The 15,536-nt window shown below is 47.5% G+C and overlaps 1 protein-coding gene across 1 annotated transcript in view; it reads right to left on the reverse strand.

The window, feature by feature from the left end:
- Positions 1-6,369: 6,369 nt before the first annotated feature.
- ACACA (acetyl-CoA carboxylase alpha) overlaps positions 6,370-15,536 on the reverse strand; it is a 368,135-nt gene continuing 358,968 nt past the window's right edge. Inside the window, exons 56-57 of the mRNA XM_019636609.1 lie at positions 10,186-10,322; positions 6,370-8,786 (exon numbers count right to left, since the gene is read on the reverse strand). Of these exons, the coding sequence (XP_019492154.1) occupies positions 8,663-8,786; positions 10,186-10,322 (261 nt within the window). The 3' untranslated portion in view covers positions 6,370-8,662. The remainder of the gene's footprint in view (positions 8,787-10,185; positions 10,323-15,536) is intronic.

A 15,536-nucleotide genomic window follows, 5' to 3' on the forward strand; every position in this document is an offset into this window, starting at 1 on the left:
CCTCTGGCGTCCCAAGCCAGTTCTTAACCATCGCGCCACTCAGCCAGCCCTGCTTCTACATTTTTAGGTTTGTTATAGCAGCACCTCACTCCTGGTATCAATTCAGCTTTATTGAGGTATAGTTGACATGCAGAATTGTAAGATATTTAAAGCGTACATTATGGTGATTTGAAAAAAAAATATATATATATATATATAGTGAAAGGATTCCTCACATCTATCCCTTCACATATTTATGTGTGTGTGTGTGTGTGTGTGTGTGTGTGTGTGTACATTTAAATTCTACTCTCTTGGTAAATTTCAATTATACAACGCAGTGCTGTCAACTGTAGTCGCCATGATGTACATCAGACCGTCAGATCTTATTCATCTTAGAGCTAAAAGTTTTTACCCTTTTACCAACTTCTCCCTACTTTTTCCATTCCTCCAGACCCTGGCAACCATTTTTCTACTCCCTGTTTCAGTGAATTTGACTTTTTATTTATTTATTTATTTTTAAGATTCCACATATAAGTGATACCATACAGTGTTTATCTTTCTCTGTTTGGCCTGTTTCATGTAGCCTAATGCCCTCAAGTCCATCTATATTGTCAGAAACAGCAGGACTTCCTTCTTTCTCATGGTTGAATAATATTCTATTGTGTATACAAAGCATATCTTCTTCATCCATTCATCTGCTGATGGGTACTTAGGTTGTTTTCATATCTTGTCTATTGTGAATAATGCTGCAATGAACATGGAGTGCAGATATCTCTTTGAGATCTTGTTTTCATTTCCTTTGGATAAAAGCCCAGAAGTGGGTTTGTTGGGTCATAAGGTAGTTCTGTTTTTAAGTTTTTTGAGGAACCTCCATATTGTTTTTCATGGTGGCTGCACCAATTTACATCTCTACCATGAGTGCACAAGGGTTCCCTTTTTTCCACATTCTTGCCAAGACTCGTTATCTCGTCCTTTTTTTTTCTTTTTTTTTTTTAAGATTTTATTGGGGAATTGGGGGAAGGAACAGCATTGGGGAATCGGGGAAGGGGAACAGACACGCTGCTATCCTTTTGTTCTTCAGTCTAGTTGTGGACATTGCTTCACTGGCCCATGTTGGTATTTTCATTGCGCTCTTCCCGGCTGAGGCAGTCGCTCACCGGCCATTAGATGCCTGCTCACAGCAGCCCAGCTCCAGGTCAAGCTGTTGTTCACCATCTTAGCTGTAGAAGGCAGTGTCACTGGCCCATGTGGGATCTGAACCGGCGGCCCTGGTGCTCAGAGCTCACACTCCCAAGCCAACATTATTATTTATTTTTAGCTGAGCCATCCTGCCACCTGTTGGCAGCTCAGCTGCAGTTCAGCTCGGGCCGGGAATCAAACCACTGTTGCTCAGAGCTCAAACTCTTGAGCGAGCTCTTAACCAACTGAGCCACTAGGCCAGCCCCCAAGTCAACTCTTAACCAACAAGCCACTCGGCCAGCCCTCTCTCTTGTCCTTTTGATGGCAGCCATTCAAACTGGTGTGAGGTGACATCTCATTGTGGTTTTGATTTGCATTCCCCTGATGATTGGTGATGTTGGGCACCTTTTCATGTGACTGTTGGTCATTTGTCATCTTTGGGAAAATGTCTACTCAGATCCTCTGTCATTTTTTTGGTCAGATTTTTTTTTTTTTTCTATTGTGAGTTCTTCACATATTGGGTACTAACCCTTTATCAAAGATATCAAATACTTTCTCTCATTCTGTAGGTTTTCTTTTCATTCATTTTGCTGATTGTTTCCTTTGCTGTGCAGTTTTTTAATTGGATGTAGTCCCACTTGTTTATTTATGCTTTTGTGGTCCTTTGCTTTTGCTGTCAAATCCCAAAAAAATCATTACCAAGACTGATGTCAAGGAGCTTAGCCCTATGTTTTCTACTAGGAGTTTTATGGTTTCAGGTCTTTCAGGTTCAAGTTTTTAATCTATCTTGAGTTGATTTTTATGTATGGTGTAAGATAGGGGTCCAGTTTCATTTTATTGCATATGGCTGTCCAGTTTTCCCACCACCATTCTTTCCCCATTGTATATTTTTGGTTCTTTTGTTGTAAATTAAGTGTCCATACATGCATGGGGTTATTTCTGGGCTCTCTATTCTGTTCCATTGGTCTATGTGTCTGTTTTTATGCCAATACCATACTGTTTTGATGACTATAGCTTTGTGATATAGTTTGAAATCAGGAAATGTGATACATTCAGCTTTGTTCTTCTTTTTCAAGATTGCTTTGGCTATTCAGGGTCTTTTGTGGTTCCATACTAATTTTAGGATAGTTTCTCTCTCTGTGAAAAATACCATTGGAATTTTGATAGAGATTACATTGAATCTGTAGGTTGCTTTGGATAGCAAGGTCATTTTAACAACATTAATTCTTCCAATCCATGAGCATGGAGCACCTTTCCATTTATTTGTGCTGTCTTCAGTTTCTTTCATCTGATAGTTTTCCGTGTACAGGTATTTCACCTCCTTGATAAAATTTATTCCTAGGTATTCTTTTTGACCTAATTATAAATGGGAGTTTTCTAAATTTCTTTTTCTGAGAGTTCATTAGTATAGAAATGTAACTGCTTTTGTATATTAATTTTGTATCCTGCAACTTTACTGAATTTGTTTATTAGTTCTGACGGCTTTTTGGTGGAGTCTTTAGGGTTTTCTATATATATCATGCCATCTGCAAATAGTTTTACTTCTTCCTTTCCAATTTGGATGCCTTTTATCTCTCTCTTTTTTTTTTTTTGCCTGATTGCTCTGGCTAGGACATCTAGTACTATGTTGAATAAAAGAGTGGGTGTCCATGTCTTGTTCCTGATTAGCTTTACACTATTGAGTATTATGTTAGCTGTGGGCTTGTCATATATGGCCTTTATTGTGTTGAGGTACATTCCTTCTATACCTAGCAGCTTCCACATTTTTAGGTTTGTTATAGCAGCACCCCACTCCTGGCCCCCCTCCCCCTTTTTTTGGGGGGAGTCTAGGTCCATTCAGGCTGCCATAACAAAACACCACAGACTGGTTAGCTTATAAACAACAAATTTATTTATCACAGTTCTGGAGGCTGGAAATCTGAGGTTAGGGTGCTAGCATGGTCAGGTGAGGGCTTTCTTCTGGGTTGCAGACTTGAATCCTCAAGTGATGGAAAGGGAAGGGATCTCTCAGGATCCTCTTTTATAAGGCACTGATCCTATTCATGAGGGCGCCACCCTCATGACTTAGGCATCTCTCAAAGTCCCCATCTTCTAACACCATCACTGTTGAAGTTAGGATTTCAACATATCAATTTGGGGGGAACACATTAAGACCATAGCAGTCTTCAAAGATACTTTAGCTTAGTGTCGTGTAACTCAATGCTTAGATCCTGCTCTCATAAGGGGGATGGTTCTCTAAAAATGCCCTATGTGGAAGGTTCTCCTGAGTGATGACAGGTGCTCTATCTTGTGAGCATAAGTAAGGGGCAGGGCATGGAGAAACCTGACATTGAAAATTTGTTACTAATGCCCACCACTTGCTTAATATTAACTAATTTAGGTAATTGTTCAAAAAGCCCTTTAGAGGTCCTGGTTGTTACCCACATTTCACAGATCGAGGAGTCGGGACTTTGCCCAAGGACAGGAATGAGCGACCAGATATTTGAACCTAGCTCAGGCTTATTTCAGAGTCCATGCTCTTTTAAGTGGCCATGAAGGTATCTGTTAGTATGGGCTAGAATGCTGTTAGCTTTTTCCTAATTCAAGACACGCCTCATCTCTCCTCACCCTCAATCCTTCCTGCTAACTCCACAAAGCCAGTCATAGGATCATGATGTTTGGGATTAAGCTCATCATTCGACACTCCCCAATGCCCCCGACCCAAGCTAGACTCTATCTCATCTCCTTATAGTTCTTAATGGGCTGAGCCCATGTCCTTTCAGAGCTATGACTCCATTATTCTGCCCCTCTACGAATTGCAGAGAATGCCATGTTTTGGAAGACTTTGCTTGCCAAAATACTGCATTTATGAAGATGTCCTGTTCCCATGAACTGCCTATCAGAGCTTCTGGCCAGCATGAAGTAGCCGGTGCTCCTTCCTGGGTTGGAAGACAGTGGCCTGGTGAGCCTCTGCTGCCTGACTCAGGCACATGCAGGATTTCTGGAACACTGAAAACAGCTGACAGTCACCCATTATTTTTATGCCTCTTGGGGTGGCCTGGGCTTTTTCTCCTGGGTGACCTCTTCAGCTCGGGGACGTACACACACAGAGCTGAGCTTGGAGCTAGCTTTCTTGCTACCCAAGGCTGTGCTCTTTTCATTCAATTGGGCTGCTTTCTAAATCTTTTTTTTTTTTTTTTTTTAGTTTTTTATTGGGGAATTGGAAGGAGGGGAACAGTGCTGGGGAATTGGGGGAAGGGGAACAGACAAGTTGCTGTCATTTTGTTCTTCAGTCTAGTTGTGGAGGACGTTGCTTCACTGGCCCAAGTTGGCACCATCATTGCGCTCTTCCGGGGCAAGGCAGATCAGTCGCCAGCTTCTGGACGGCCATTCACTGCGGCTGCTGGCCGCTCACGCTGGCTGCTGGCTACACACGGTAGCCCATGGCAACCCACTGCAGCAGGGGCTGCAGCCTACACCGTCGCCGGCGACTCACGGCAGCCCAGCTCCAGGTTGAGCTGTTGTTCAGCATCTCAGCTGTGGAGGGCAGTGTCACTGGCCCTCATATGTGGGATCCGAACCGGGGACCTCTGGCGTCCCAAGCCAGTTCTTAACCATCACGCCACTCGGCCGGCCCGCTTTCTAAATCTTTATCCCCAGTCTTCCCATGTCCCCAAACCATCAAAGGTGTCCCTCCCACTCTCTCCAGGACATACCTTATTCCTTGGCCCAGCAGTTAAAAATCTGCACAACGGTGCCGACTTGCTTTTTCAGATTTCATTGTCCATCCTCTCCCAAATGAGCTGTGCTTGTATCCAGCATTCCTAGTGTCTCTTTAATAACTTTGCAAGTGCTGGTGCCCTAACTTGGGGACACCAAGCCCTACTCTCCCAGCTGGGAACCGCTCTCTGCCATAGACTTCAGCCCTTGTCTGTACCACTCACACACGGCTCAGTGGATCAAGGCAAGCTGGCTTTTACCCTTCTTGTGCCCAGCTGAGGAGGCAGCATTTGCGTGGAGGCTTACGTCCCAGCTCAGTGCCTCTCCAGGCCCCTCCAGTCTGGCACCGAGCCTTGCACACTGGAAGGAGCGCAGGAAGGGGCCTTCCTGTGATGGTCATTAGGCACTTGCATTTGTCACAGTGTCCTTGTTTTTCAGTTGGGGAAATACAGGTGGGCCCAGGACTAAATCTCAGAACTCTTGGTGTTCATTTTTTCCCTTATTACCCCAAAATAATATCAATGGAAGTTTACAGTTTTCTTTTACTAAAGGACTGGTGAAGGAAATACCACTCCCCAACAGGAGACAGCGCTGTATTTATCAGGCAAGTTCCCAGAGGCAGAAGGCAGAATCTTTTTTCATTCATCTTGCTGACCTTCCCTGGAACCACCAAGTACTGGCTGAGAGTATGGACAGCTTCGAGTCTGAGTCTTGGGGTCTGGTTCTCATCTGCCTGCTTAGTGGGGTGGGAAGAAGGCCCAAGGCCTGTGTGCTGACCAGCGCTCCTTGCCCATGGCGTGCGGCAGCTGGGGGCACAGAGTAGCAATCCTCCCCCTTCTGACCCCCTATCTAGAACATGGAGCTTAGGGTGATTCAAACTGATGTAGTATATCTTAACATCTTTTCATCTTAGAAAAGCCACCCTTTGCTTTACATCCCAGAGAGACAGATACAGCACTGAGTTTAATACTCAGCAAGGCTAGTGCTTCCCTGCCCTGCTCTCCTGTGGCCTCCGCCTTTCTTCGCAAATGTTTAGGGACTGGTGTTTGTTCTTGCTACAACCACATGGATTCACAGAGAGGAGCTGAGGCAGAGGGTTGACGGCACACACTCATGCGTTTCCTGCCCCTACAGCCCTTTGGTGCCCAAAACAAGCATTCACACTCCACTTAGTAGCTAAATTATTAAGAGGTACCTGAGGTGATCTCTGAAAATGGTTCGCTATTCATCTGACCCAGAAAATCCCACAAAATCATGTACATCGAGAGGTTCAAATCTGTGTTCATTTTAAGAACACCCCTGAAACTGCCTGGGCCATCAAGGGTATGTGTATTCAAACAGTCGTCAAGTCTCTGAAAACTGTCACTTTGCTGAAGCAGTGTGTGGCACCGCGTCATTACAACGGTTCCCCTTTCAGCAGGGAGCAGGGCTCACCCTGCCGGTGCTGAAAGCTCCCCCGCTCAGAGTGGGCCAAGGAGTGGCTGGGCATGGGCTGAGATGACAAACAGTGACTCTTCTACAAATGTGGAGGTTTATTTCAACAAAATGTGAAAAGAAGACATTTGACTGAATTTCCTTGCTCATCAGGGTGTGTGTCCATCGACGTCTCAATGAGACAAGTGAAGGCTGCTTTGTGAACGAGAATAACAGACATGGCAATCTCAGCTCAAGCAAGTCTCGGTCATACATCATGCGTCTTCCTCCTGCCTCAGGAACCTTGCATGTGTAGTGGGCTGTGGGCATAGCAGAGCGCTCACGTTCTGTGGCTTTCTGTCTTCTCCATGTGAGAATCCCTGTCCAGGGTAAGACTTACAGCGAGGAGCTCTGGGGATGGGGGAATAGGCATTACAGGTTCTAAGAGGAGATGGATTCACTGAATGTGTCATAATTTGGTGGAGGGGGGAGACGTCAACGAGTGTAACCCACCCTGCCTCTGAAGAAATGCCAGGGCAAGCCCATTGGAGGGTGGGACTTAATACCAGCAGGGGGTGGAATTTTACTTATTGCAGGAAAGTGTAGAGGAATAATTTGATCAATGAATTCAATTCGTACTTACTGGGTAAGCAGATACTAGCAACAGTGGATGCGATGCGTCTTCCTGGACTGTAAGTTGTTCCCTCCTTTTTCCCGCCCTGCTCTGATGGTGCCAAACGCTTGTGCCTTGCCCCAGGGCAGCCTGGCTGAGGCTCTGACCTCCTGGGGGCAGACAGTGACGTACACAACCACCCAGTGCCCATCTGCACAAACTGTTCCTCAAAAAGGGGAGGTGGAGCTCTTTTTCGTGTGTGAACTAGAAGGTTAAGGCTCAAAACTGTAGCTCGTACAAAAGTATTCCTACCCCTGCTTCTGAAAGGTCTGTGATCTCCTCCTTGGTCATCAGTGACAAATGCAGTTAGCTGCACTGAGGAATCGGATGCTATACCAGCCCCGATCACCTGCCACTCATGCTTTAAGAACACCAACGGGGGAGCCAGTAAGCTCTGTTGTTGAAATAAACTCGCTCCACCACCGGTGAGGAGGCCCTGCCTTTGGCCGGGGAGGGACCCGTGCGCCTGGAAGACAGCAGCACCATGATGGGGTTGGAGATAATCTTAAGGTCATGTGGGTTCTGTGTTCCCGGAAGCCTCCCCACACCGGGAAGGTCAGTTCCTGGTGCCAAGAGCATGGCTGTCACCAGGGTTCCTTTCAGCAGCTGTGGGGAGACGGGTTGCACCTGTTGCCTATGTACATTCCAGGAAGAGACCAGACCCAAGGGGAGCAGGGCTGGCAGCTGCGAGGAGAGTTGCCCTGGAAACAAGAGACGAGTGACTACAGGCAGTACTGACCTCTTACAACCATCAAAGCTCCAGCCTTACTAGTAACGACCTCCCAAATCCTAAAAAGAGACTGTCCGGCCCACTCTCCCTGTGTAACTACTTTCAATCAGCGGCAGAGGGGGCAGTTCCCCTGGCTTCTCCTCTGCCAACTCAGCCTATAGCTCTGCCTGTGGGACCCCTGGGAGAAGGCGGGGGCTCCGCCACACAGGTGCAATAGCTAGAGGAGCAGAGACGTGCAGGGTAGGTAGTGAGGGGTGGTCACCATCTTTCCGTTCTAAGAGAACTGAACTCAAGGTTGAGGCCCCTAAATGCAGAACAGTGACTTGGTCTATTATCTTTGCTTCTTGGATCATGGTTTTGCCCTCATCTCTGCGTTCCCATGGAGCTTGCAGATGTCATGCTCTAGTTTTTCTTCATAACTAGGTACCTTGGTGTGATGAGACTGGGACTGGTTCGTCTCCAGTGCCTAGTGTGGACTGGGCTGAATGTGGGGGTAAAGAAATCAGGACGTGAGGCCTCCTCCTCTCCCTGGACCTGGTGCTGGGCCTGTCGCCTCAGTCCCAGCCCTCCTCTGCTGCCTGTGGCTGCAGCTCATGGGGCTGGGGCTGGGGCTGAGGGGCGCCGCTCACTGCCCCAGGCTTGGACCAGAGGGCTGGCAGGACAGGAAGGGCAGTCCTGCTTTTGTGTAGGAAGACCTCATGGTACGTACCGTACCCTTCATTGCCTTCTCATGCAGGTCTGTGCAGGGAGAGAGGACTGTTGTCACAGCCGGGGTAATAAATACTGAATGGGATGGGTGTGACCAGTGGCTGGCGCAGGGGCTTTGTCACCCTATGTTCCAGTATGTCAAGCATAACCTGAAAACATTTGAAGGAAAGAAAACGTCACTTGGATTCCAGTGCTGGGTCTCCTGTGTCTGCTTGTTACAGTGGTTTCAGTTGTAAAAAGGCAGCTCGCTAGCCCTTCGCTCCGGAGGCAGGAAGCTCTTCCTACGTGGAAGGGGAGTCCATTGTGGAGAGGATCCGAACGACTTCCGCTCGCTGCGTGGGTGAGATGTGCTGGGTCATGTAGACGATGGAATCCATGGCAACCTCTGGATTGGCCTGTACCAAGCTGGGGAGGAAGATGTGGGGCGGTGAGGGAAAGAGACAGGCAACAGGAGAAGGTCAGGGTAGCTTAAGAAGTGCCCCATAAACATGCTAACAGTCCAGTGCAGACGCGTCAGTCACCACTTCACCTGATTTATTTTCCTGCATGAAAAATGTCCCCAATAGCAAGGTAGCTACAAGATAAACCTGAAACATTCTGCTACGTCAAAAAGTGAGGAAGTACTTCAAGAAAACCAAAACCGAGGGAGGCATGTCACAGGCATAGTGGAGTCAGCATGAAGGTGCTCCCACTGGCTAAATCTGGGACATTTGGGGCACCAAAGTACAATGAATTAGAAGGAAGTACAATGAATTAGAATTGACTGAAAGAATAGAACTGCATGAGCCTACACTAGTAATGAACACCTGAATGAATGGAGGAGAGAGGACTTTTGCCTACTGTGGAGCTGGAGTGGCGACTGGGCAGTGTGGAGGCTGGGCGGGGCTGGGCAGTTACCCTTCTGCCACCTCACTGTAAAGACCAGAGACCCAAGACCCGTCTGTGGAGGCTACATCTAGGTGGGAATTCTGATGAGGGAAGGACGTGTGCATGGCCTTCACGTGTCTCCCACAGACTGCTTATTAGGTACAAGGGGGAAATCAGTATTTGTACCGTGGAGAACTGAGGAACATCGCAACCAGGTGACCGAAACAGGAGGGGCAGGTGATATCGTGGATCCCCAGATGTCCCCTGTGAGGGCTGCGTCATCACGTCTGTGACGTTCTGGCTGAGAATCTACAACCTGAACCTCCTCATGAGGAAACATCTGACCAACTCCAAATGAGCAGCTCTACAAAGCGTGGGTCAGATGAAAGAACAAGCACACTCACCAACGATAAAGCAAATGGGGTGAAATGGAAGTGACGAGGACCCCCGGGTACAGGTTTGTTCCTTGTGCTGCTTTTAGTTTTGCAACTTTTCTGTAAGTGAAATGTTTCTAAAGGAAGTTTTAAAAACACATCCCCAGCAGTCTCCACCCCCCATCCTATGGGGGAGACCGAGACTAGAAGAAGACAGCTAGCTCTCGGTTTGGGGAGAGGAGGCAGGCAGTGCCCCAGGAAACTACTGTGTGATCGGCCTTCCTCACAGCATCGTCCGTCCAGCTGGGAGTGTCTGCATTGGGAGCTATTGTGGGGCACAGTGAACTAAGCCTTCATCTAGCTGAGATTACGAAGGGGACCAGGAGCTGAGGAGGAATTGTGCTTTAGGGTTCTGTTTTTATCTTGAGTCAACCAGAGCATCTCAAATAGAAAGAGACCACACAGGTCGTAAGGCATCGTCATCTCAAGATTTGTTCTTCAGTCTTTCGTTCCAAAGAAGTGAGCCCCACTTCTCCTAGAGGAGGGCCCCCGGCGGGTCTCACCTGCGGATCTGCTTGAGGACATAGTCTCGGCTGATGTATTTGATGTTTTCCTCTATTACTGAGCGGACGCCATCTTCCTCTGTCAGCTGCTTCTCCAGCCATTCCACCAAATCCTTGTTATTGTCCCAAACATAGGCCTGCAAAACAGACGAATCAGGTCAGACACATGGGGCCAGGCCGGACACCCTGCCTGTGCGATACCCGGAAAAGTCACTCCAAAGCGTGCTGGGTGGACTCTGTTACTGTTGGCAGGGTGGAGGAAGGCAAACCAGGCCTCGAGGCAGGAGCTGCCCTCACCCTCCCTCCCTGACACAGCTGCATTCCGGGGACATCTACCCTCAGGGGTGTCATGCTCACACTCTGACTGGGATCCTGTCACTCTAGGTCTCTATTCCACAAAGGCTGAGAGAAAACTTAATCATCAGGCAGGCTGGAGAGAAAGTTAAGAAGTGAGTCTCCTGGGAGTCCCAGGCAGGCCCAGCAGAGGAGCTGCCCGGTGGGGGAAGTCCCCTGAGACAGAGCCCATGAGGCATGGAGGGGGACTGATGGGGGGGGGAGGCTGGCCGCTAGGGGACAGCCACCAGGTCAGAAGCCCATTTCACTTTCTAGGAGAGTATTCAAAGGGGTCAAGACGTCTGTAACCCTGAAAGTCTCAACCACCCACCTCGCGCCTCCTTTTTTCAAGATCATTTAGCTGAGTATTTCCTAGGTAGTTGACTACATAATAATTCAGGAGTGTGTTAGAAACCTAATAGCCTTCTCCTTGCTCTCTTCTCCTCTCATTTTCTTTACAAATCATTTAGGAATCGTTTTGTTAATGGTTTCCGGAAAACCAAGTACCACCATTAGGGCTCATTCATATTTATGTCATTTTGTTTGGGTAATTAAACACCAAGCTCGTCATTTAAAGGTGCGCTATCCTTCTCTGTTATCACTAACGAAGTCAAAGTCAGAATGACAATGAGTTTGGCGCTGTAATTTAATAGGTGGGTGCATTAGGGACTCTCAGAGGCTGGAGATGTGGCCGGGGAACCTGTGTCTGCCACAGCTGTGACTGCAGGGCCTGCGAGGCCCAGGGCGGTGTTTCCCTCACACCCTTCAAGAGGCCTCGCAGTAAGAGACACGCTGCACTGTTTCCTAACTTCCTAGTTTGTGCCTTTAAAAATAATGGTTTCTTTTCACTCTCACTTCCCCACCTCTAACTTAGCTGGCGAGTTAGCTGTCGAGTTAGCTGTGACTGGTTATTTATTATATGTCATGTAATTGACTTCCACATTTCCAACAATTCTTAAGGAGTCCTGCGCAGTTGAAGGATTAAGGGGCCCCAGGATTAAGGATCAGCAGTGCGCCTTTTCTAGCGCTTTGTCCCATTTTTTTTCTGCTTCCAAATTTGCCCCTCTCAGTAGTCGCTGACAAAAAGATCAGCTCTCCTAGTCCGGGTGGTGTGGCCAAGATGGTGCAGCCCTGAGCGAACCTTCCCACCTCTCTGGGCCTCGGTCAGGACTGCTGACATCTGAGGCTAAACAGCAGGAAAGGAGGTGCCCCATCAATCTCTATTGACACGGGTGGTGGTGATGTTTCTCCCACAGCCTGGTGGCCTTAACTCCTGCCCTCCAGCTCCTGTACACCCCCGGATGGATGGACACACCTGGACTCTGACATCACTGGGAATTTATTCTTCTGCTCTGTGGCTCGAGGACTTCTGAAGACGCCCCTGCTTATAAAGCTTTGGAGGTAGGAAAAACTAAAACAATGACTATTGCTTGATTTCAGGATGGGAAAAAAAATAGATTTACTCAAGAATCCCAAAGCCTTTCGTTTAGGAGAATATTTAATACTCTTATTAATCATTTTTAATCCGTTTGCTTTTAATTAAGAAACAGCATGATGCTTTCCTATCAACATATGCCAGGGAGCAGATTAATTGTGGCTTAAGATAACTCTCCTTGATTGGTGTAATGTATTAGCTAACAAGATGCCTGCTTCTAACGATGCTCAGACACTACACGGGAAAGCCAGCGACCCTCTAGAGAAAACTCTTCTGCCTTCCCCTCCTACAGCCACAGAACATGCTAGGTGTTTAAATTAAACATTAAAAAAGTTCCCAGACAAGATTAGGGCAACAATTCCAAGTTTCAGAATGGTTGCTCTCAAGTCTCCCCTTTGAAAATGCCCTTATAGGAAAGACCTGCTGTTTCCTCAAAGTACAGCAGCTGGATGACAACCAACAAGCCCCACCCCAGTCAAGCGTCACTCAGTGCATGTGAGGGCACAGGTGTCGCAGATCCCCGCCAGTTGCATTTTTAGCAAGAACAAACAAACTTAAGCATGCGCAGTGCTACAGGTTTTCCGAAACAGACTTGGGAGGGTTTAATATACGGCTGTGAGCTAACTTCCTCCTCTCCATGCTGAAAAAGCAAAGCTCCCTTCCGTTGGGTCAGGGAGTCTGCAGTTCCTTGCCTGCCCTCTTAGAGCAGAGTTGTAAGACTCCTCACTCCAGCCACCCAAAAGGATGAACCAACTCTATTCCCAGAAAAAACAACAAACCAAAAAACCAAAGCCACTATCATTGCCCTCCTTCAAGTTATGAAAATGTGGCTCATTACTCCTAGTGGCCCAGTGTGGATTTTAAACAAGTGTGAAATACAGGGCTGCTAATCTCAGCCCAGACCTGGGCCCGTGTGTCACCTGCTCGACACTCATCCCAATCAGAACATTTTAATACTGAACATCCCATCGGGGCCTTATAATCATGTTCAGCAGACACTTCCTCTCTCTCTCTCTCTCTGCATGGGCAGATAAGCATCTCTGGTACTGCTCAGCCTCACTAATTGTGTGTAGTAATTAGTCTATCTTACAAAATCTAAATGACCTGTTTGGAAACTTTCATTTCTAACGTATTGGATAGCTGTTAAGCCCTCCTTACTCAATGGGATAGCAGGGCCAGGGAGTGACCAGGGCCCAGCCTGATGGATGTGGGGCCTGATTACATGCCTTACAGATAACTCACTTCCAGCGGCCTGGAGACACCTCCAGCAATGTGACTTTTTTTCTGAGGCCTTGCAGTACAATAGCAAATAGCCATGTGGACTGGGGTCTCCTCAGAGCCCCTCCAGTCTCAGCCCATAGGCCACCTGGGGCCAGTGCCTTCCAGGTTCTGCCTCACTGCCTGCCTCCAAATCAAATGACCCTATCAACAGTGCTTTTCCCACTATCATCCTCACAGTGGCCTCCATACACCATTCACCTCATTTGGAAATCCAGAATAAGAGTGACTGGGTAGTTATCTGCACAATAAGAAGGTATTATGGCATCCTGGGTTGTGGATAAATTAGAGCAAGACAAAGAACAGTCACTGGGAATCTACTGTGCTCATGGTACCAACCCCTTCTTGCCAAGATCTTTACCTTCTATATCTTTAACTCTTAGTCTATGTTACATTGTTATTGTTTACCTTCTAACAGGCTGTGCTGAGAGGAGAAGCTGTCTACTGAGTGCCATACACTGTGCTCCATACTTATCATGTCATTTAAATCTCACTGAACCCTGTGAAATAAACATCATCCCTTTTACACATGAGAAACAGGGGCTTAAATAATATGTCCATACCAGTAAACGGCAAAGCTGGTTGGATTCTAAAAACCCGTTTTTCTCACTGCTCCATGCAGAGTTCTACTCTCAATTTCTACTATTGGGGGGGAAAACTCAGTTGGTTTGAAAAAACCACAAGCCTCAAACTGGGGATCTAGGAATTAAGAGAGAAAACATGTCCATGAAACAAATGTGTGCCATGTTTTTACGACCCAGTTTAAACCTAAATTCTTATTTTTTTTCAGGGAGCTGTAGTGGTGCTTTTCTTCTGCCTGCAGTGAAACTATGAACCATAAGCCCTATTTCCTACAACAGGACTGTCCCAGGGACTCACACAGACTCCCATAGCTCAGGTAGCAGATTCCGCTAAGGGAAACAAAAGAATTACATCGTTCAGTTACGTAACATCACAGTGTCTTCAAATTTTCTGTCCTGGAATCTCTTTTAGGATTAAGACTAAAAAAACAAATTCTCTGGGGGAAAGGAACACCCAGCCTAGCTAATAGATGCCTATCACTAAATGTCTGTCCCTACCAGTAACCACAATAAGGATTAGAGGGTCACCCCTTGGTGCAAAGCCGGGTCTAGACTTAGCCAGTCTTTGCACTTGAGAGACACAGCACACAATATCTATCACTGTTTGAGGGGCCAACAAAAAGTGGCGGTTTTAAGATTTTAAGCCATTCCCAAACACGGAGCGGATTCTGTGTCAGCCCTTCAGAGGCAGCACAGAGGCTTTTGAACATTGCAACACTTTCTTCTCTCAAGGGCACTGCAGATTTTATCACCCACCCCACACTCAACTAGGTCCTGCTGAGCCTGCAGAATATGGAAGGAGGTTTCAAAGCCACATCACAGGAGTGTGCGCCCCTCCTTTCTCTCCTCGGCTGTCCCGGACTGAGAGCCCAGGAGAAGGCTGACTTTTGTAGACAGGGGCGAGGGAAACTGCCTCGGTTCTTGGGTACAGTTAGTTCCCAGTGCCTCAGGCAGCCGCCCCCGGAGCTATGGGGCTGAGGTTGTCTTCTGCACTTGATCTCCAGCCAGGAAGTCTATGCATATACAGTCAACTGTTCTCTCCATCGATAAAAGATGGCAATGACCTGTTTCTCGACTCACTGTCCCCTGGGAGCAGGCCGCTAAGGAGAAACTGAAGGGCCTCGCCACTCACTTCCTGCTTCGAGGGAAGCTATTCCTTCTCCTCGTGCCCACTGAGGCCGCGCGCCTCCATTAGTGACTAATGTGGTAGGGAGGCGGTGCGGGCCTCTCCTGGCCACACGCACACACTCCATTTACCCAGCCGGCCACTCTGAACTGGAGAACAGCCTCTTATTTTACACTCGCCTGACTTTCAATGCCAACTTCCACTAGATGCTGCCAGTAGCCGCTGACAAAATTGTCTCACTCAATTATGATGCCACAGACTGACCTTAACCTGAACCAGATGTCACATAAGGCTGCACTCCCCTGCTGCACATCTGAAATATTTATCCAAAGAAGCTTTTCAGTCGTAAAGAAATGGGTAGAGTTAACACAAAGGTGAATCTCAGAGGCACCCTGATTCACTGACTTTAAAACTGACGGCAGATGTTGGAGTTCCTTCCTGAGAACACTCAGCAGAGACTTCAGGCGACGCTTTCCAGAAAGAGGCTGGAGTGGCCCTCCCTCCATCCTCTACCCAGCAGTCACAGAGCTATCAGGAAGACAACTCTATTTCCAGCACATACTACCAATATTCTGCTAAAATGTTTATGAGGACGTAT

This window comes from Hipposideros armiger, unplaced genomic scaffold, assembly GCF_001890085.2.
Source record: "Hipposideros armiger isolate ML-2016 unplaced genomic scaffold, ASM189008v1 scaffold_29, whole genome shotgun sequence".
Taxonomy (NCBI): domain Eukaryota; kingdom Metazoa; phylum Chordata; class Mammalia; order Chiroptera; family Hipposideridae; genus Hipposideros; species Hipposideros armiger.